The sequence below is a fragment of the Paracoccidioides brasiliensis genome (assembly GCF_000150735.1).
Source record: "Paracoccidioides brasiliensis Pb18 unplaced genomic scaffold supercont2.29, whole genome shotgun sequence".
Taxonomy (NCBI): Eukaryota; Fungi; Ascomycota; class Eurotiomycetes; order Onygenales; family Ajellomycetaceae; genus Paracoccidioides; species Paracoccidioides brasiliensis.
In genome coordinates, this window is record NW_011371386.1 from 22,734 (window position 1) to 46,760 (window position 24,027).

At 30.4% G+C, this 24,027-nt stretch overlaps 2 protein-coding genes across 2 annotated transcripts; one reads left to right on the forward strand and one right to left on the reverse strand.

The window, feature by feature from the left end:
• Positions 1-5,030: 5,030 nt before the first annotated feature.
• PADG_08673 (lactoylglutathione lyase) lies at positions 5,031-6,269 on the forward strand (the record flags this gene model as incomplete). Its single annotated transcript, XM_010765674.1, has 4 exons — positions 5,031-5,064; positions 5,152-5,187; positions 5,275-5,988; positions 6,094-6,269. The coding sequence occupies 4 exons, from the start codon at positions 5,031-5,033 to the stop codon at positions 6,267-6,269; spliced, it is 960 nt and encodes a 319-aa protein (XP_010763976.1).
• Position 6,270: 1 nt separating this feature from the next.
• On the reverse strand, positions 6,271-8,165 carry PADG_08674 (dihydrofolate reductase; the record flags this gene model as incomplete). Its single annotated transcript, XM_010765675.1, has 4 exons — positions 6,271-6,352; positions 6,406-6,638; positions 6,789-6,894; positions 7,204-8,165. The coding sequence occupies 4 exons, from the start codon at positions 8,163-8,165 to the stop codon at positions 6,271-6,273; spliced, it is 1,383 nt and encodes a 460-aa protein (XP_010763977.1).
• Between the last annotated feature and the right edge of the window lie 15,862 nt (positions 8,166-24,027).

Below are 24,027 nucleotides of genomic sequence, written 5' to 3' on the forward strand. Positions count from 1 at the left end.
AAATTATAGCAAATATGTCAAAAAATTATTGATTTTATGTTAGGCTCAGCGCCTGACTAAGCCCGACCGAGCCGGCGTCCGATTTGACTCGACTGACCTCCATGGGGCCACGTGACCATGCGGGTTGTTATAACCTAGGCAGGCTCTAGCAAACCCCTTTCATCCCATCAAGCTTAGTATTTCATTATATAGCAGTTAGCAACACAGAGACTTTCCTTCTTATGCAGCTTACATTCACACTCTAACATACTAAGCTTGATCCTACTCTTTCTACTCAGAATTGAGTAAAATCTGCTCAGCAAGAATCTGATGATATAATAGCATACTAAGTCTAAACACAGTTAGCTAAGAAGAGCAACTCATCTCTCTTAGTCATCAGAAAAACTCAGATCAAAATGATCATTTCAGACTTTCAATTCTCTGAAAAAATTCAGAAGAATTGATAATATATTCTAACAAAATCAACTAATCAATTATAGATCTTATTTAAAGAATTTAAACAGATAATTCATTTAAATAAAAATCATGTTTAAAATAAGTTAGCAGTAATTTTTGATAGTATTTTTGATAATGAAAAAGTACTAAGAAATACAATTACACATTTACAGATGAAACAGAATAATGCTACAGCTTAAACAGCTATCAAACAAAATCAAATTAATAAATTTATTGCAGAATGTGATAAGTTTAGTTATATTTTAATTTATATAACAGTTAGCAATCAAGCAATAATTTAAAATATTACTATAAAGGATTAAACTCTAAGTATTAAAGACTAGTCCTCCTATATAACAAGAACGAATTGCTTGAGAAAGAGAAGAAAAGAATGAGACAAGAACTTGAGCTTAAGCGAGCTCACATAGCATGATCACGTGCGCACATGCAAATGATGGCTAGGCTGAGTCAGCCAGCCAGAGCAAATCTAGAGGTTTAATCTCTTATAGTCTTAACTAAGTTAAATGAGATTTCATTGTCAATATCTCATTTTAGAGTATGATTGAGAGAATTCTGAAGCTGACTTTCTATCTGTCTAAAAGAGTTTTCAGTCCTCAGAATTGCAATGTTGTCTGTGTACTTAAATCAGTTTTTGATAAGCTGGAGAAGAGATTCTATATAAAGCAGAAAGAGAATTGATGAGATAGAAGATCTTTGTCAAAGATTGCAGAGAATCTGAAACATCTTTGATTGAACACTATCTAGTCAAATCAAAGCTAATCATTGATTGAGAAAAGATGCTACTTACTTTATCAGAACTGTCAGCTAGCTCTATTTTTGTAGATATTTTAGAAGTCAGTCTTGAAGAACTTTGTCAAAATTCTCTTTGATATCTAGAGTGATCATGCTGGCTAGAAGATATTTGTCTCATATCTTTTATATATCACAGACTAATGCAGTGATGAGATCTACTACAAATCTCTATCAAACAGCATTACACTGATCTTCTGTTAGAATGTGATGATGAATAGTGAGATGAGACATTTGTCTAGCTATCAGACACTTCAGCTCTTTGCTGAGGCAGAATAGCATTGTGATTGAGTAATAAGACTTTGATAGAGAATAATCTCTTTTCTTTGACTTTGAAATAATTATCATCTTAGTCTTTTTGAAGCTCTAAAGGTGAATTTCTTGATCTATACAGTGTTGAAAAAGTAGAACAATTCAATTGCTTATCACTGACTATATCTTTTGAAGAATTTTAACTATAATGCTGTTCAGATCAGAAGATGTGCTAAGTGTCTGACAAATAACTCTATAGACTTTCTGCTTTGTAAGAAGTATTTAGAATATCTCTCTGTATGAAATTATTAATATAAGCTTTAGATTTAATAGTACAAGATTATTCTAAATATTCATCAGAATGTTGTAAAGAAGAAATAAAATCTTGAGATTGATATTTATATCATTTGACAATCTTATAGACATCTGATAAAAAAAACTTTCTCAATTCACTGACAATTTTATACTTTCTTAGCTTTTTTAATTTTTGTCTGAAATATCACTTGTTCTGATTGACAAAGACTGTATCTATATGCTGCATGATATACTCTTCTAACTATTTTAACTGCTAGGGTTTATCATGAAATATGATGACTTTTGAGTTCTAAAATGAGAGAGCAGAAGTCTTGTAGAGTCAGTTGAAGAGATTTCACAATGTTCATCACTTTTTCATTCACATTCTCATAGACTGATGAGAAGAAGAGAGTGAGTAGTTGTAAAAAATGATTAGTATTGCAGATTGCAAGACTAAACTTCTTTTTTTTAATCAATTAAATCTGAGTCTGTGATAATTAAACTGTTGTGATAAAAGTTTTATAATCTAAAATGCAGTGCAATTCAGAAGCAATATGACAGATAGCTGAATTGACAGCATAGAAGATAAAATCAAATATGTCTTTTCATCTATATGTAGATAATTCAGCTGAGTTGAGAAGCTAAAGTTTAAAAAAAATAACTCAATTATATAGATTCTCTTCTGCTTGAGAATATCTATCAGTTATAGAGTTTCATGCTATGTGTTTAGTATTAAAGTCTTCTAATGTCATTCAGAGAATGGTTTCTGTGATATATGTAAGAGAGAGAAGATCTTACAAATCTTAATCTACATATATGATGTAAGATGAGGTATTGTATATATTGTAGATATTAGCTTTTTTGAAATTAAAGATATTAACTAAGACACAGACAATATTTCTTGAGATATCTGCTATAGATTGAGTTGATGCAAGAGCTCTTTCATTTTTGACATAGAGCAGTACTCTAAGTCTCTTGATTCAGTTGAAGAAGAGTAAGATAAAGTACTTATATAAGAGATGACTTTTGAAGAGATAGATAAAGAGATTTATAACTATTTAGAATTTCTGAATAATCATAATGTTACAGACTCTTTCATCTGCTAGTGAGAAAGTGATATTATGAAAGTTTGACTCTCTTTTTACATTGATTTAATATATAATGAGTGTAGATTCATGAGAAGAGTTGTGACTGCTCTTCATTAGTGAAGATTTAGACTTGATATGATTTTGATGTCTGTTTAAGAGCAGATTATTGAGTCTATCTGATTACTTTGAAAACTAGTGACTGATGTTAGCAGAGCTGAGAGAGGAAATGAGATGAAGTTTTTAGAGTTTAACTCTGAATTGCTCTTCTCTACTGAGATTTAATAAACTAAGATGAATGCTTCTCTGTCAGCTTTATATATTGAGTGAAGCTAACAGCAGAAGATGTATTTTATACATTTAAAGATTATTTTAAGTCTTACTGAACAGTCAGTGCTGAGAGTGAGATAAGAGTTAAAACAGTTGTAGCAGTGAACTGATGTTTGACATTCATCTGAATGTGTGAAACTGCTGCACTTCTCACAATGTAGAGATTGCACACAGTTTCTTTCTGTATGAAAGCTGTGATATTTTGTACAAATTGAGATCTTTGACAATTTCTTAATTTTATTAATCATCATCAGACAACTGAAAAGACAGAGTTTATTTGAAAAGAGATGTGCTTTAGAGATTTATACTTCAATTCAGATGTATTTTTCATGCAGATTGAGATCTGTAAACTTCTTTGCTCAATAACAATAAGTGATTAAAGTCTGATAAATGATGTCTTAAATCTCAGAAAGAAGCATCTTTTCTGACACTGAAATCTAAATGATATTCTGTCTGTCAAAGCTGTGTGTCAACTTTTTAATTGAATCAATTACAAAAATGATTCAGAATTTCTGTCACTTAATAAAATAGTCATTTACAGCAGCTTTTAACTTATCTGCATATTTAAAAATAAAAGCTGTCTTTGCTGAAGAGAGAGCAGTCATAGTGATTTTCAATGAACAGTGTCATACATCAGTAATTTAAATCAAATCAGAGATTATGACACATATTTATTTGTAAATAACTTAAAAGTCTAAATTATTAGTAGTGAATGCTATAGATAGTTTAATCATAACTCATTTATTTTTCTGTTCTTAATGCAGAGAGTGATTGATCTGCTATATTTTATTTTTTATGAGATTATCTCATTATTGAAACAGTCTGAGAGAAATTATTTAAAAAAATTATCTTAGTTATTATAGCAGTAGTATATATCAATGTAAACTTTAATTCAGTGATGAGATCTTTAATGATTTTGACTATGCTGTGTTCTATAACTTGTCTTAGTACAGCAGTCTGATGTGATAGAGAGTTCTTGTTAAGTGCAAAGTATTAAGTCCAGTATCATAAATAGCTCATTGCATAGCTCAAGCACTATAGCTAGCTCTATAGAGAAGAAGTTATTTGCATGACTCAACAGAGCATTGAGCTTATAATTCACTGTGGAAGAGAAGTTCTTCACAGTTAGCAGAACTGCTTGAGTGCAGTCAGTCACATTCTCAATGGATTCTCCTCCTGGTGAGAGGGCCAGGTGGGGATTGAAGTTGATATTGATTTAATGTAGTTGAGCTGTGATGACTGTTGTAGTGTCCAACACATTCTGGGACATGTTGTTTTGAGGCTGGAGGGGATCATCTGGGGGTTTTAGCAGAGCAGAGGAGATTGTGCAGGCTCTCTTCTTTTCAGAGTGAAGAGGAGCCTTGGTGATAGCAATGTTGCTGTTGTTTTGGCTCATCATAGTTTGTTACAACATGATTATCCATTTCAGCAGTCTTCAATTTGAATGTGTGGTCACGTGGGAAGATCGGCCAAGCCTTTTAGCGAGGTCGACCGAATCTGTATGCTCCTCATTATTGCTTCTCTCGCCTCGCTCGCTCCGCACACTTCGCAAATGAATATTCCCCCCTCTCTTGACCTATTGTTCTATATACTCGGCTTTACCGTAGCTGTAGTTAAAATCTATGGTATCCTTCTATCCTCCCCTATATTGCCGTATTGCTGTGGTGACTTCCCGTAATCTCCAAGCAAGAATAAGTAAGCCCATTTGGTTTCCATTGCTGAACGCATTCATCTGTTCTCTATACTATCATGCAACAACTACTGACACACTACATACTTCTGTAATAGCTTTTGTGTCTTGGTATAAGGATTGCCACCGCAATCATGGCCACAGATCCATCAAAATACAAGTTTAATCGTACGCTCGACCTCAATGCTGCTGCTGCTATTACTACTAAGTTACCTGTAACTATCAGTCGGGGCAACTGATTTGGAATCGCATCAGATACCATGATTCGCGTAAAGGATCCAAAAAGATCAGGTAGGTAGTTCAATCTCATTATGCCTGATACTGGTAGTTAAAACATTGCTAACAGAAGCTGGTGGGTTCAAATGTATATGTAACTAGTTGAATTTTACAATTTTCTGGGCCTTTCGCAAATCAACAGACTCGATTTCCCAGAGAACAAGTTCTCCCTTTACTTCCTTGCATATGACGGCCCACAGGCCCTATCTGGCTCCCGCCACTGGACGGATAGAAATGGCGTTATCGAACTTACTCACAATTATGGAACCGAAAATGACCCTTCGTATACTGTCTCGAACGGCAATGTCGAGCCTTATCGCGGATTTGGCCATCTCGCTATCTCAGTGGATAACATCGAACTCACCTGCAAGCGCCTGGAGGATGCCAACTTCAGCTTCCAGAAGAAGCTCGCCGAAGGGAGAATGCGAAATATTGCCTTCGTCAAAGACCCAGACGGATACTGGGTGGAAATTATCCGGAAACATCAAACAGATGCGGCCGTTGCACAGACAGATCCATCCACCTACCGGATGAACCACACCATGGTCAGGGTCAAGGACCCGGAAGCAAGTTTGAAATTCTACCAGGAGGTTTTTGGAATGACCCTTCTTCACACGCTCGAGCTTGCTGGTGCGGATTGCAATCTGTACTTCCTGGCGTATCCTTCATCCAATCCCTCGCTTCAAGAGGGTGATGCCAACCCAGTCGCAGATTGGGAAGGGTTGCTGGAATTGACCTGGAATCGCGGCACAGAGAAGCAAGAAGGGAGAGTGTATCATGATGGCAATTCGGAGCCTCAGGGATTTGGACATATCTGTATGTGATGATGTTCCTCTTCTCCTTTCACAAGGGATTGTAAATTCTATCTAGATAAATACTTAAGTTGGTTTTCCCAACTAACTGACCTTCCACACCACACAGGCGTATCAGTTGACGATCTCGATGCTGCCTGTGCTCGTTTCGAGGCACAAAACGTAACCTGGAAAAAACGTCTGACTGACGGGCGGATGAGGAATGTTGCCTTTATCCTAGACCCAGACGGTTACTGGATTGAGATCATCCAAAACGAGTCCCTTAAAAACAGAAGCCACTGGTAGACTACAGTTCACCAAGTTGTGCCCTGGCAGACAAATTGAACCCTGAGCCCCTCCCTTCGAATTCCGTGAGAGTCTGTAGCAGTCTGTGGGTGCCTGTGGGTGCCCCTGGCGAACAGAGCTGCTGCTTTGTCTGTACGGAGGTTGCTCTGAAAATTCTAAGCCCTCCAAGCCTGCGTCATCGAGGGCCGTTTCGGACGGCACGAGGATGACGTCCATGACAACTTGCTCGTCTTTATTTGGCGACTCGCGGTCCAGCGCTAAGGGGCATGATGGGGTGCCGGTATCATCGTCCTCGCACGTGATGACTTCGGCGAATGGTAGTAGTACGAAGCCGAATTCGAGTGATGGCAGTGGTGCTGCTGGGGTTCCCTGGTCTAGGAAGCCGCGGTCTGCTAATCTGCTTAGTGGTTGTCGGCATTTGGGTGGTTATATTCATCGGAGGCGAAGAGGGATGGGATTGGTGCTGAAGGAGAGACACAGGTGAGGCGAAGGTTATGATGCGATGTATTTAATTCTTACATGGTATGTTGATTGTGGGTTTGAATGGGTTAGATAGGGATGGGGTGAAATGGGGTGGGTGGTATGAGATGCGATGTGGTTTTGAGAGACGCTATACGTCTTCGGTCTACAGTAAAGTAGCATTAATGTTAATCTAAGAGTTAACCATCAAAAGAGAAGAAATGTTAAAAAGATAATAGATTGCGTCAAATTTGATTCATTGAAATTCAACTCAGACACAAGGCAAGTATTCCCAATGCACCTCTGCGTCCCGTAAAACGCTATTATTATTCCATCAAATAAGGCTTGAGAGCTTGGTAGATAGACCCTTCTCATCCCGCTGTCCATATCTCACCCCCTCCTCTCAAACCCCAGGATCCTCAATGCAACCTCCCCTTCCTGCACCCAGCCCTCCTTCACCTCCACCCCAACCCACCCGGAAACCTCATGGCAGCTCACCCTCCTCCACTCTCCATCTCCGCGCTCCAGTTCATCCTCATCAAGTGGGAAAAATGTATCACATTCAAAACCGTTCACAGAGTCCTCCACTCCTTTCACTGAGGTTGCTGTAGCTCCATCAGCAGTAGCATCATTCAATGCAGCAGGAAGTCGCCTTATATCTGTCATGACAATCCTGATACCTTGTCTTTGGCAATCAGGAACACCGGCATCCAGCTTGCAGTTAAGGTTAAGAGCAGAGGCGTATATCTCACTGCCGCCAATTATGAAGATATTTGCGAGGTAGCGGGTGGAGTTGTGGGAGAGGGGTCCGGGGGGTACAGCATGGCTGTCATCAGTGCTGATTTGAAATGCATCATAAAGTGCTGTCACAGCTGACTCAAGACTATTCGCAATAAGGACATCGGGGGTTTCTATTTCATTCTCAACTATTGTCGTAGATGTAGATGTATCACCACCACTAGCACTCAAACCATCTCCTCTCCTCTTCCTCTCCTTTTCCCTCTCCCTCACTGCCCTCCACTCCTCCTCAATCCTCTCCCTCTCTTTCCCTGACCCATCCCGCGTCACAACAACATTCACACGGCCCGGCAGCGGTCGAAAGCGCGTGGGAAGTGAGTCATATGTTCTTCGCCCCATAATTACTGCATTTACAGCAGTCACGGCCCTTCCTGTGCCTGTGCTGTCTAATGATGATGGCAATGAGTGAGGAGGCGCATGTGTTGTGACTCGTGAGAAGAATTTCAAGTCTGCTTTAATGCTGGGCCAAGGAAGGGTGCCGCCGTGCCCGATGCCTAGGCAGCGGCGTGTAAAGTTAGAAGGAGCATTAGCATTGAGAGTGGACATTGTTATAGGGGTTGTAGCAACGATAAGGGTTAGAGGGGAGGGGGTGTGTAGGAGAGGGCGGGCGGTGGTAGTAAGGATGGGAGTTGGTGGCATTGTGGTTGAGAAGGGGGTAATAGAGGATGAGATCATTTTATTTGCAGTATGAGGAAGAAACTTCTGTTTTATATTTGATATTGAGGTGTTTGATGTTTGGTGATTGGTGATTGGGAAAGTCAAAGGTTGTTATGTCACAGTTAATGTATGTGGTTTGAAACATGTTTTTGGCTGAGGGCCCCATTTCTGCATCAGAACAAGATAAAGTTGGAAAACAAGCACAACATACAATGGAATCAATATGATAAATATGGCAGGATTAGATGACAGCTATTTGTTTACAACATCAGAGAGAGAGAGAACATCACACTTGAGGGTCTCTTCAGCATAAAGTATTTAGTTTTAACTCAGATAAGTGCTAAAATATAAAACATGATTTAGAGAATTTCATATTATCAAATACTCAATAATTAACATGACTGATTATTTTACAATTTCTATCATTTAATGATTGTATTATTTACTATTCTACAGCTCTGCTGATATATAAATTTTAAAACAATTATAAATTAAATTACTATTAGCTTATAAATATTAAATAAATTATATATAAATTATATATAAATTACTATAATTAAAAAAATAAATAAATATTTAATTTAATAGTATAGTATTATAGCTTTAATCTAAATATAGATAAATAGATATTTAATTATTTACTAGATAAAATATTTCAATAAAATATTAAAATAATTTCTAAAAGATAGATTTAAGAAAAATTTTATTTATATATCTCTTTTCTTAGTATATTATCTTTAATATATTTTTTTTTAAAAAAAAATAATTATTAAATTATTATTATTATTATTCTTATTTAAAGTATATTTAGTCAGTAATTATAATACTTATTTAATTGAGTTAAAATTTAGCTATTTTATTAATATAATTAGTAAATAATATTTAAACTTTATAGTTATAGAGTTTTATTCTAAAATAATAGAGAATTTAATAATTTTTTTATAAAAAATATACTTAATAGTTTTAATTTTAATTTAGTTTTTTTATTAACTTAAAGAAAATAAATAACTTATTATATAATAAAATAAATAACTTAATATACTACAAAATAAAATAAATTAATATAATTTAAAATAAAATAATATTATATTATTACTAAATTTATGATATTCTGTCTTTATTATTATCTATGATGTTTCATCTCTATTCTTCTGCTTCTTTTTATATTAATATTTACTTTTTATTTATCTCTCTTTGATTCATTTAAAGATCTCAATTTTTTTTATATTTTCTATTCTATATGATCACTTCTATCATATAAAGTGATTATAATATATATATATAGCAGAGCATTCACTCATCTTATTAGAAGAGAATCAGATATGATTTATTCTATTTATTCAATTGCTTGTATACATCAAATTGATAGCATGTTCATGTCTCTCTAAAAGATTCAAGAACTGCTAAATCAATTAATATTCAAAATCTGCTGAATCAATTAAGATTTTAAATCTGCTAAATCAGTTACTTTAAATCATAATTACTACTCACTCTGATCTATAATTGCTAGTTCAATCACTTTAAAAGAGCATTAGTTATGATATCATCCTCTGAGTCAGATCTCAATTGCCTTTAAATAACTGTATTAATCATCTCATAAAATGTTATAGAGTAGCTCTAATGATAAACATTCTTATTATTTAAACACTTTTATCATTCTGATAACTTCTGAATTCTCAATAAGATCAGAGGGTGCTGAAGCAGCTGGCAAAAAGTGAGATATTGATAAAAACACTCATAACAGTGATTCTCATCAATACATACAAACATTCACAGAAAAGTATATGATAGCAATTATAGAAATATGAAGAAACAAAAGCAGTTGATATATAGAATTATAATTATTAATCATCTTCTACAACTGTCTCAAAGCAGAGAAGATGTTATTCACTATTTCTGTAAGATAATACAATGAAATGAGTGCAATAATATAGAAAACTTCAATAGCAAAATAAATGACTATCTTTCATTAGTGAATCTAGATGTTCAGAATAGAAGTTCTTAAACATATTAGAAATTAAAAGTCTATTGCTTTTATCTTTGCAGATTTCAGTCACTTAGTTGTGAAAGATAATTGCTGCAATAAGAAAGTAATACTGAACATTATAAAGAAGTTTGAAGAGTTTGATATACAGTTAAAAAAGTAAGAAAACAAACTGACAGATCTTGACATGCAGTTAAAGAAGTAAGAAAACTGAGTAATGAATCTGAAATCTCAGCTTTATATCTGCAAGTCTCTTCTCAATGAGCAGAAGAAGAAACTAATCACTTACAAGATTTATTCAGAGTGTGTCAGCATCATCCACTCATCTGTTGTAAAACTGAGTCTGAGAGAAGTTAGTTGAGAAGCATTGAGAGTAACAAGCTGTTTATAAAAGTCAATTTTGCACATTAGAGTCAATCTAGAGTATGATAGAATTATCAGCACAAAGCATTACATATACAATGTGAAAGACAATAGAATAAGACAGAATAACTGACTTATTATTGAGAAATATAATCAATCTGCACTCTCAATAACAAATATCTGAGATAGAATTGCTATCTCTTTATACAGTCAGAAGTAGCTGATGAGGCTCTAAGCAGTGAATCTCATGCTTTACAACTCAGATGAGATAGATATAATCATTTTTATATTGAAAATAGAGTTCATGATAACTTTGAAAAAGAAGACAGCAGTTCTCAGAGTGATTCTTCTATGTCTTAAGAGAAGAACTCTGAAGTGATACAATAAGCTATTGTTTGAATATCAGAATGAGATGATAGTGTTGCTTGCAGTAATGATTGATAAATTACAAAGTGAGTTCCAGCTTTCAGAAGAGAAGATCTGAAACTAAGTTTAAAAATTATGATTCTCATTTGACAACAGAAATAAGCTATTACTCATCATTTACATCATTTGCAAGATCACTTTTCTATGAGTAATAGTGATTTCTAACCAGATCATGATTAAATATCTTTTATGAGAGAGATTGAAAAGTGATTTAATAATGATTATCTCTCTCATCTCAACAGAATATCTAGATGATTTTCACAGATGTATATACAATAATGAATCAGCTGCTAGATATATCTGAGAAGATTGATAACAGTATCTTCTCAAGTATGAGAGAGTGAGATACTGAACTGAGAATAGATTTTTTATATTTTGTCAGTGTGGTCAGCAGACTGAGCTGACTATCTGACTATGACAGCAGTATTAATCAGAAGCAAAAGCTAGTATAACTGACTGATAAACTAATCAGCAAGCTAAGTCAATCATCTGACTATCACAGCTATGTTAGCTAAAAATAGAAGTTAGCAGAACTGATTTGATAACTTTGCTCAAACTCATATTCATCAAACTCACACTTATCTCAGCAGCAGAGTGCTTTACTTGCAGAGGCCTGTATTATACTAATAAATATCTTAAGAAGACTGATGATCATATCATAAATCAGATGAAATTTAATGATATGAATCTGTTATAAGATCTGAAGAATGACTTTCTAAAGTTTGATGATAAGATGAAAAACTAAATAAAAAGATGAGTATCAAAAGATTCATCTTGTCAGCAGAAGCTGCAGCAACTTCTCTTTTGAAACATCTTCTTTTTAATATAAAAATATACATATTAGTCAATAGTATTTCAGAAAATAATTAAAAGATTATTAATAATTTACATTATCTATCATATATATTTTTGTCTATTCAGATTATCATTTAGCAGAGAGAGTTATTCATATGCATGAACACTGATGCTGGAATCTTTCTCATCAGTGCAGAAATAATGAAGCTATTTTTCTCACAGCACTTATTTATCTCTATACTAAATAATCACAGTATTGAAATCAGAGATATTGATGCAGAATCAGATATCTTCAATATATATATTAATTTAAATATTGTTATAAAGAATTAAAAAAGTTTTCTCTTTTCTATAAGGAGTGAACTTTTCTTAGTAAAGCATTTAGATTGTAATATCATATTAGTCAATAATATTCTAGCATCTGCTAGTGTGAAAATCATCATGTGAGATTGAATAGTGATATTTTTCAATTAGTATTCTGTGTGAGCAAGAGTTATTCAGAGGGTTGTCTGAGTGAGAGAACATGAATGTTCATCAGAAAGAGTAGAGAAAATTAGTCAGATCAAATAATGATTTATAATTCACATCACTCAATCAGTCATAATTAATCTGAGTGAAGAAATTCTACTTTCTGTATCTTATGCCAGACAATCTGTGAATGTACTTTGAATGATAAAGTCAAGATTGAGAACTGACAAAAGATCAGTCACATTTACTGAGTTGCTGCAAGTCATAATCAACTCAGAAGTGATAGTACTCTCATTCATTAATTTAAAAATCACACTCATCACTATGTGAATCTGTCAAGTAGTGGAATATATCTTTCTAATAGAGAAAAAAAGTCTCACTCATTAATCTGAAATCATTTACCTAGCTGCAATACATGATAAAGATGAAAACTTACTAATAGTCTCTGAGACAGTGACAGAGAAGTCTATGAAGACAAATATATTCTCTTACTTAAAACTGATAAAATAATCTGCAGTTCAATCAACAATTGATCACCATTATCATCTGTTTTAATCTATATTAAAGCAGTTCACAGACAGTATAAAGATGTCATTATACTTCATGAATAAAGTCAACTTTTCAGAACTCAAGCAATGTATCTATTCATTATCAATATAAAATTGAGAGGTAATGTATCAGATTCTGAATTTACTTCTCAACAATGATAGAATTGAGTGAGTTTTTCTTGAGAACAAGAATTTTATCACATCACTGACATTTATTGTGTGAAACAAAAGCAAGTCAAAAGTGATCATTGATTTGAGAAAGATCAACATGAGATTGATTTTAAATGTATATTTACTATCAACTTAGAGAAACATTCTACAGTCATCGAGCAGTTCTACTCTCTTCTTCTCAGTGAATATATAACAAGATTTTTTCCAGCAACTGATTGAGAAAAGTGATTAATTTAAGATAATCTTTATCACTTCTCATTATGAGTTGAAGTGATTTACAGTCATCATCATGAAATTGACAACCTTATTCAGATTCTTTCAATAATAAATAAAGAAAATTCTGATATGATATTTCTGACAATTCACACTCATATATGTGAATGATATAATCATATACTTATAAGAACTGAATGAGTATCTCAAATATCTGAGCAATGTGTTCACTGCATTAAAGAAGTCAGAGATAACAATGTCACTAAGAAAATGCCACTTCATCTATTCATCAATAGCTCTACTGAGATATCATATCAGATGATTGAGCATATTCATGCAGGAGATAAAAGTAAAAATGATTAAAAATCTTATATTCTTTGACTCTCTGAGTGAACTAGAGAGTGTTGTTGATCTTTTTAATTACTACTGTAATTTCGCTAATTTTTTCACTGATAAAATAAAAGTATTGAAGACTTTCAAAACTCATCTTGTAAGAAACAGTCCCTGCAGTGAAAGTCAAAGAGCTTTATATACTATGAAAGCAAAGATAATCAGATTCAAAAATTTAATTGAGTATAAAAAATTGATAGCAGATGTACAGCTAACATTTAAAATAGTCAAATAAGTATTAATAGACATTTCAGTGTGAGTCTATTCTGACTTCAAATGATTTTTCATTTTATATATAGATTTCAGCTAGCAAAGAAGTATTGAAGTCACTCTACAACAGATGAGCATAAATAGTATTAAAAGACTTATTCTATTTCTTTTTTATCAATTAAAAACAGTGGAAAAATAATATTAAATATGAGAACTAAAATGCTTTGAGCTTATTTAAGCACTACAGAATCTGCTTCAATACTTAGATGATAATTTCACTGTGATTACTAATCATGTTGCACTGATATCTGCTCTACAGTCACTGATAATGAGTTATTAGAGCAATTAACTGATGAATTAAGTGTTGATTCTGAGCTCATACTTGTTACAGATAACAATCTGCTACTACAAGAATATTTCACACATCAATGTTGATGCTCTATTCTAGCTGCACAACTTAATCAATGATTTGAAGAATATTACTCTAAATAAATGAAAGAAGATTTGCCAGGCTATCTGCCAGATTATCATCAATTAGACAAAGAGATATTTGAATATGAAGCTGGTAGATACATCTCTGACAGATATATATATGATGTCTACTAGTCAGATAATGCTCACTGATGAGATTAAAAAGCAATTATACAGAGAGCTTTTTCAGAATTCAATATTAAAGAAAATTTTCTACAAGATGAATTAGAAGAATTAATATCATATATTTACAGTTCAAGATGAGCTTTTATATTTTGACAGTGCTAGCCTCTGCATTCTTAAATCACTCACATAAAATATTATTCAGATTTGTCATGATACAGCAGATTATTCAGATTTGTATAAAACAGAAAAAATTATTTATTAATTATTTTTGCTACTGCACATCTGAAGAAGAATTTTAGATCACATATCACAATGTCTCAATTGTCAAGTGATCAAACTACTAAATCACATCTGTTGAAGAAGAGCACATCTAATCTCATCACTTAAAGAATCATTCAAGATGCTTTCTATTTACTTCATTACTGAATTATTCATTAGTGATAGCTACAATACTATTCTGACTATAACTGATAAGTTCTTTAAGATAATTATTTTAATTACCAGAAGGGAGAAGTGAAATGCATTTTAATTAATGAAAAGCTTCTATAGTAATATAATATACTGTTGACAATTACTGCTGACAATTATATCTGATTAAGATCTGATATTAATCTCTCACTTCTGGAAAAGCCTGCTCAGATTAATGAGTATTAAGAGCTGAATGACAACTGTCTATAGTTCATAGTCATATGATCAGAGTAAGCATAGCAATCTAATTATTAAAGTTATACTGCAAACACTTCTAGTGAGTAGATATGAAATAGATTGAAATGCTCTGCTTTCATAGATAGAATAAATTCTTAACTTGATTATAGCTCATTCTATCTCAGTTTTATCATTTCTGTTTATGATAGAAATCAAATCACAGTGGATGCTAATTGCTGACAGAGAGGAAGATGATATAGCAACAGAGTTCATAGCAGAGTATAAGACTCTGCAAAAAGAAGTTCTCAAGCAATACATACTTGTTCAGCTGAGAATAACAGAAGTCTTCAACTGTACTCATCAGCTATCTAATCTTTATATAAAGAACTAAGCATTTCTTAATCTTGCTCAAAAAGCTCAGAAAAATTATATCATAAAAAGATTATCAAAATTATCATCTCTATGTATAGATTCATTTCATGTTCTTGAGAAAGTGTTTGATGTTGCTCTCTGACTGAAGCTATCATCTAATTGATGAATACACTCTGTAATTTTCATGATTCATCTGAAAAAAATGAATTTAACAGAAGCAGACACTCATCACCTACTGACTAAATCAGTAATAGTCAATGATCAGCTGCAATTCAAAGTCAAATAAATTATGAGAAAGTGAATTGACAATGAGAAAATCTACCTTCAGATTAAATAAAAGAAATATAATAATCTCATCTAAAAATTCTTGAGTGATCTTTTGTAGAACTGCTCTAAACTTGTCAAGACCTTCATGGCAAAAAACCATATAGATAATTATACAAAGAATGAAAAGAAAAGAAAAAAAAATAGAATAAACAGACTATAAAATTAATTATGATAACTGATAAAAGAAAATTTGAAATAGTATGTTAAAATAAACAGAGGAAAAGTGTCTGAATTTTTTCTTTTGAACAGAGAAATTATGATATTTCATCTCTATTATTATCTGTGATGTTCTGTCTCTATTCTTTTACTTCTCTCTATATTAGTATCTGCTATCTATTTGCCTCTCTCTAATTCACTCAGAGACTTTAATCTTTTCTATATTTTCTATTTTATGCAATTACTCTATCATACAGAGTGATTATAATATGTATATATAGTAGAACATCTACTTATTTTATTAGAAAAGAATCAGACATGATTTATTCTATTTATTTGATTACTTGTATGAATCAAAGTTATTTATATAAAATAATTATTATTTATTTATAAAGTAATTATGAGATTATTATATTGTTTTTAAATAGTTATAATTACTTTTTTCAATCTGATAATTTTATACTAATAAATAATTATTTATTTTATTTATTATATAGTTTTTTTTTAAATATTTAATTAATTAATTATTTATTTTAAGAATTTTATTACCATTAAATTTGATATATAAAACTTTTATATCAGATATAATAATTCTTTAAGATTAAAAACTATATATTATATTGAGTTATTATTAAATTTAATCATTTTATCTAATAATTATTATATATAAAAATACTTAATATAGCTGAACTAAGTGTTAAAAGAAAGTATAAAAAGTACTATAACTAATATTATAAAAAAGTAAAAATATAAATACTATAAACATTATGAACAAAGAAGAATAATAATTAGTAAAAATATAAATATAAAATTAAATAGTAGCTAACTATTGTTACAATGCTATTGCTAATAATATAAAATAAAATTAATTTATTTCAATCTCAATTATATTCAGTTGCTAAGATTGATTTACTTTAATTCTTAATTATTTATATATATTTAACTGCTTATTTATTCTTATATTTAAATTCTTAATTTAGTATTTTTATTATAACTATCTAATAAATAGATAAATTGAGCTTTTGTCTTATTATCATTATGTTTCTAGATTGAGTTATAATATAATATTAAACTTTTCTTTTTTAAAAAGCTCTAAAAATTAAGTAGCAGGTTTATATATCTATATTTATAAATATGTTTATATTTATATCTATATCTTTATAAACTTTTTAATAATTGTAGCTATACTAAGTGCTTAAATTTATATGTATTTTATTTTTTCTTACTGTTTTTCTCTTCATTATGAAGGCCTCTCTTATTACTTTTTATTAGAAATTTAAAAGTTCTATTCAGAAGTTTCAAAATTAAATCAATGACTTCTGATCTCAATTTCATCTAAAGTTCTTACTATTAGATCTTGAATGAATCCCTAATAGTCTATATTACTAAGTTAAATATATTTTCTATAATATTAAAGTTCAAATTATATATCAATCTGCAATTATGTAGCTCAGCAGTTATGTCTTTAAATTTACAAAGAATTTTTATATATTATTTCAGTAGTTAACTTTTAGCTTTTTGTTCTATTCTTTTTTATCATATACTTCTCAGCAGTCTGCATTGATGCTCTGCTTTAATCACTTAGCTTTGATTGCTCTGCTCACTTCAATCATCTCAATAGTTTCAATTGCTCTGCTTACTTTAATCACTCTGCTTCAATCACTTTACTTCAATTATTAACTTTGATCATTCTATTTACTTTGATAACTTTGCTCTAATTATTCAGCTCTACTTTAATCACTCTATTATTTCAATTACTCTACTTATTATAATTCTATAAATCTAAATTAGATTCAACTTAATACTCTTAAATCTAATAATTATTAAGTTAAAAGCTATTATTTCTATTCTCATTCTTCTAAGCTCTATTGCTATCAAATTGTCAAATGAATCCCAGCTTCTAATCAAGAATCTAATAACAATAACTTAAATATTAGTAAGATATAAAAGAAAATTTATAAGAATTTGATAAAGAATAGCTAAGTTAATTGATCTACTGATAAATTTAATAAATTTTATTTTACTCTTTTCTTGTATTTAGAATAACTTCTTAAAAACAAGTACTTTTTTAAATTAAAGAATAATATTATAGTATTATTATTGATAGTATAAAACAAAATTGATCTACTTTAATTTTCAATTATATTCAGTTGCTTAGATTGATTTACTTTAATCTTCAATTATCTATATATATTAAATCATTTATCTTATTTCTATATTTTAATTCTCAATTTAGTATTCTTATTTTAGCTGTCTAGTAAATAAATGAATTGAGCTTTTATTTAGTATATCATCATATTTTTAAATTGAGTTATAATATAAAATTTTATTTTAAAATCAATCTCAAAGTTTTAAATATTATTTTTATAAATTACATATTTTTAATTAATTTTATTATTTTATAATTTGAATTCTTTTACTTTACTTATTAATAGAATATATAGTAATTATAATATATATTAGTTAAAAATAATATTAAATGAATATAAATATTCAGTTAACTTTAAAAATAATAATAGAATTAAAAATATATACTTGAAATAAAATCTATATTTATAATTATTTTTATATGTTTCTGAGTATAATCTAATACCAGCAAGTTATTTGCATGGAGTAGTTATAGATATCTAATATATTATAAAAGCTTTTATTTTAAATAAATTTATTTTAACTTATATGAAGTAATGGTCAACTGCATATGAAATTCTTAAGATAAAGATATTTTGAAGAAAAAGTATAAAGAAATAAAGATTGAAAATAGTTGAGTTGAATATTTAATGATTTTCAGAAAAACTCTATCACTTAGTAATGTTCATTGCTTAGTGATGAAGTATATTAATATAATCAATCATCTAGTAAAACAGATAATCTACTAAGATAAATCTTCACTATGTGATATGTTTAATTACTTAATTGATCAAATGTTAAAATATTAGCAATCAAAGATGATAATTCTTTATACAAAAAAGAAAACTTACTCTAGCTATTGAAGTAGTTAAAAAAAATCAAATTTTTAATTCTAGAGCTGCTATCAGATTATACAACATCTTTCATTTCACTTCTTGTCATCAACTTTATAATTATATAATATGAGAGAACTCTTAGTTAAAAAATTGAAAACTGATTTTTATTAAAAAATTTATCTCTTGTTTAATAAATAATCTTCATGAATAAATGTGATCAGTCTCTCTGAGTGAGCGCTACATAAAAAATAGTTAATCTTCTTCTTGTCAATCAAGACAACTCTTTTAACTCAAAAACTGTTGATGATAGCTAAATTAAATAACTCATTAATTACCATTCTGAGTTAAAATATAATTCTCTCAATTATATAACTATTAATAAGCTCTATATGAAGATTTTAAGATTATTCAAAAATGATTTAAGTTTATATGAAATATTATTTAGAAATATGACATTGTACAGAAGAATATATTTAACTTTAATAAGACTGAGTTTCAGATGAGAGTTATTGAAACAGTCAAGATGATTATTAAGTAAGAAAAAAACTTGTTGTTCAAAGTTTATATAGTCTGAAAATATAGAATAAGTCATTATTATTAAAAAATTCAATTTAATAGACTGTTTATTATCTTCAATTATCATTCTCAAGAGAAAGTTATATCAAACTTTTTGATTTAAAAATGAGCTAACATACAGCTGAAGAATTGAAATCAGTAAAAATGAATGAATAACTGATAAGCTGAAATTGATTTGACTTAAAAAAAATATTCAATAAATATACTCAAGTCTATATAATCAATCAATATCAAATTCTGATTTTTAATGAATATGACAGTTATAATGATTTTGAATTTGATCAGTTTTACACTTAAAACTTGATTATTTTTCTTCATATATCAGCTCATTTCTCTCATCTTTTAAAGTCTTTAGATATTGCTTGTTTTTCCTCATTAAAGCAAGTATATAGAAAAGAGATTGAGAAGAGAATGAGATTTGACATTAATTATATTGATAAAAATAAGTTTTTAACTATTTATTTTTCAGTTTATATGATAGTTTTGAGCAAAAAAAAAATATTCAGAGTGGATTTAAAGCTACAGAACTAGCTTTATATAATTTATAGCAGATTTTTTCTTAATTTAATACTCAAATACATATATTAACTTTTTTAAAAATTTCACATAGCTTTTAAACTTTCTGAGTCACTATCATATTTTGTAATATATGATAACTAAAGCTTCTGAGTGAGATAATTAAGAAATATCTCAAGCACTGTACACGGAGTTCACTCAGTTCAATCAATCAAACTCTAAAACAGCTAGTCAAGAAATATAAGATGACTATGCATAGTACTGTTATTTTGACAAGAGAAAATAAAGAACTAAAGACTGTAAATGCAAAGTAAAAAAGAAAGTAAAAAAGATATCATATGTATATAAGTTAGAAAAAGAACTTGAATGTTCAAGAAGAGATGAATTATATACAGAAAGACATTGCAAAAAAAAGAGAAATAATAAAATAGTCTGATAAGCAATCTTAAAAATGAGCAGTATCACAGTGCAGTAAATGTGATGTTATAAAACATACTATTTATACATGCTCCCAGCATACAGAGAATAATTTATAATATAATTAGCTAATTTTACTATCTAGTTATGGTGATATTCAATTAGAAAGATATTGAATAATGAAGATTAGCCTCAGTAAATAATCTTTCTCACTAGATAATTGATTACATTAATTGATTTTAGTATTATATCATAGCTTCAATCTAGACAGTGATATATATGTGTATGTATATATATTTTTATTTAATGTCTGGTTAGTCAGTGTGTCTGAAGAGCATGTGATCTAGTAAAGTCTGCATCAAACTATAGAGTGAATAGAGCTATACTCATAGATGACTATCTATCTAGTAGCTATCTTATAAATAAGGCAAAATGAATTATGTATTACTATATTAGCAAAGCTCATGAATCAATTACCATAGAGCAGAGGTTTTAAGAGATTTTCAATTTGTGAAGAAAAGATAGAGAAGATGAATAGAAAAGAAGATAAGAAAAAAAAGAAAAAAAAAAGAGAAAAAGAAGAGAAAGATGATGAAGAAGATAGAAGTAAAATAGAAAAGAAGATAATTTATGAGATCTGATCTGAAGACACATGTTAGTGCATTGAACATATATTCTGATAGAAGATTATTTCTCTTAGTCAGCTATTAAATTCTAAAGTCTCATGTGAGATTGTCAGTATCTCATGAAGATTGTAAATAGATTAGTATCATTTTGCCACTTTTCATGCAAGAGTGCAATAGTAGAAATGTTCTGAAGTTTTACTATGTTCATATCAGCAGTAGCACTCTGCATCTTCATGTTTAAAATAGCTGTTGTAGACTGCAAAGTCTTCATGATCTAATCAGACAGTATAGAGCTTTTCTAATGTGAAGTGTAAAAGTTTTATCTTCACTGAAACTCTCTTCAGTGAGATCTTCAGCTTCATATAGCATTTGAGCAGGTTTTTAACTCAAAAGTTCTTGAAGACCTGTGTGATTTATTTCATAGTATACTGCTTTATATAAGCTAGCATGTCTATACTATTGAATTGAGATACTGTTCTTGTGCTTGTTGTCTGTACTGCAGCTGCTTTAACTTCAAGATCTGTCTTTTCATTACTGATCATGCTTATGTGGTCTGAGACTCATCTAATGATCACTCTGCTCTAAGTGGTCAATGATAGCCAATTTCCGCTCTATCAGATCTTTATAACTTTTAAAAATCACACAAAGATCAGCTGACTAGAGGTATTTGATACAAATTCAAAAGCTCATACTATCTTTAAATTGTCTAGATAAATATAGATATTGCTAATGTGTTTTGTCTAAGAAGAGATGATGACTTTCTTTAAACTCTGCAGAGCTGTCATTGTCTTCATGTTAAAGATCTCTGCTTTATTCATTGACAGGTTTTCTATGAAGACTAGATGATGTTCACTATCTCAGCATATAGTTCATTCTGCATCAATCACATATTGAGAGCACACTATCTGTGAATCATCAATAAAGATCATCAGATTTAGAGAATTGCATTGTTGCAGTCAGCTCTTAAAGTCTTATACTATCTGTTTCTCTATACAGTCTGTCTTATACTCAATCTGCAAATCTTCTTTTCTGAGAATTTTTATTCAAAAAGATGTGAGTATAGGGTCATGTGCTTCTATCATACTAGTATGACTGAACACTCTAGATAGGCATATGATATGAAGCTGAGTGATAACTACTTCATTAAAGTATCTTATTAGCAGATGCTTTCTATTCAGCTTTTTGATTTTTAATATAAAGACAGCACACTAATTGTCTATTGTTTCTTTTATTGACATGATTTTTAACTTATAATGTAGAGCTAAAATAAATATGATCTTATAGACTGACAGTGTCTCTTACAAAGCATCTCTAAGAACTAAATCTAGCTTTCTGACTAGACAATTCATTTAATTAAAGATTTTCTTTCTCTTTTTTATTTATGTGACTTCAGATCATCAGATCTCTACTTCATAGCAGAGCACAGAGAGTACACAGATTTAAACAGATTATCTGAGTAGTTGTATTGAGATGTCTCTTGCTGTGTTGCTTAGCATCTGTATGTCATTAGACATCTATTATATTTTAGCTGTCATGATCTTCACATGCTTCTTGAAGCTTAGTTTTCTATCTAGTCAGATTTCTAGATATCTTATTAAGCTTTTCACTGCATTTGCTATACTGAAGTAAAATGTCAAATGTTGTTTCAAAATCAATTGAGAGATTTGAAAGAATTCTGTACTATGTGAAGTGCACTATCTCAGTTTTGACAAAGTCAAATGTTAGTTTTTCATTGCTGGCTTAATTATTTAGCAACTTGAAATTTTTCTGAAGAGTAATAATATTTTCTTCAAGAGTCATTTCATCACTAAGCAGTTCTAAATCATCTGCATAGTCTAAGTGTGCATATCTTCTTTCTATAGTTTCTGGAAAAAATATGGACTGAATAAACAGCATGAAGAAAATAGATGAGACTGATGAGTCTTGTGAAAGCTCTGCTGAGATATCAAAAAGCTTTTTCAGAAGTTCATTCATTTTGATTCTATCTGTGTATTCTGTCATGAAGCTTTTCACTCATTTAATTAAATTTGATAACTAGTTTTGTTCTTACAGTCTTCACAATATTCTTTCTCTGAGTACAGCATCAAAAGCATTTTTGATATTCAAAGTAAGAAGAGAGACTACTCTTTCATAAGCTCAGACTTTCTCTATATCATGAATCATCACTGTCACTAGATTTAGGACAGCTCACTCAGAGAGAGCTTGAAAGTGCTGAGAGTGAACAATCTTCTCTCATATAGCTGTTCAGACTAGTATACAAACTGCTAGACATTTCAATTTCTTTCTCAACATTGAGAGAAGAGCTATAAGTTTGTAGAATTGCAGAAGTGTTGAATCTCTGTTGATTTTAAACAGCACAATTAGCATGACTTTTCAAAAGAAGATTAAATGTCAGTCAAATCTAAGACAGACTTTGAACAGTCTTTTCACTGATATTTTAATATATGATCATGTCTTTCATAGCATCTCTGTTAACTCTTTATCAGTTTCTGAAGTGGTATTTATCTGTATTCATTAGAGAGTTTTGTATCTCATATGCTGAGACAACAGAAAATGATAATTTGACAGATGATGAATCAAATCAGCTAACTGAAATATTCTCTCTTCTTGCAATCTTTTGTAAAAGCATCTGTTGCAGAAGGTCTCTTTTCTCCTCAGAGCTTGTTCACACTAGCCCAGTCTCTTTATCTATAAGATAAGGAGAATGAAAGAAGTTAATTGAATGAGCTTATTTGATCATCTTAAACACATCTTTTCCTGCTGAGGCCTCTGCTGTCTTATCTCACCAGTATTTTCTTTTGACCTTTTTAATGATTTTGACTACATTGTCTTTTACTTTTCATAAAAATCTAGAATCTAGATACTGTGCTTAATGTAGTGTTATCATCACTTTCTGACAGTTCTTATTTCATCATAATTGATCTGTATCTTGCTCAGTGCTCTTGTTAATGAAGCTTTTTAGAGAAGCTACTAGTGCATCTATGATACTCTGAGCCAGAGCATCCAGCTGATCTGTACTGAGATACTCTGAAATATCACATAGTTTGTTTAGTAATATCACATAGTTTGTTTAGTTTTGAC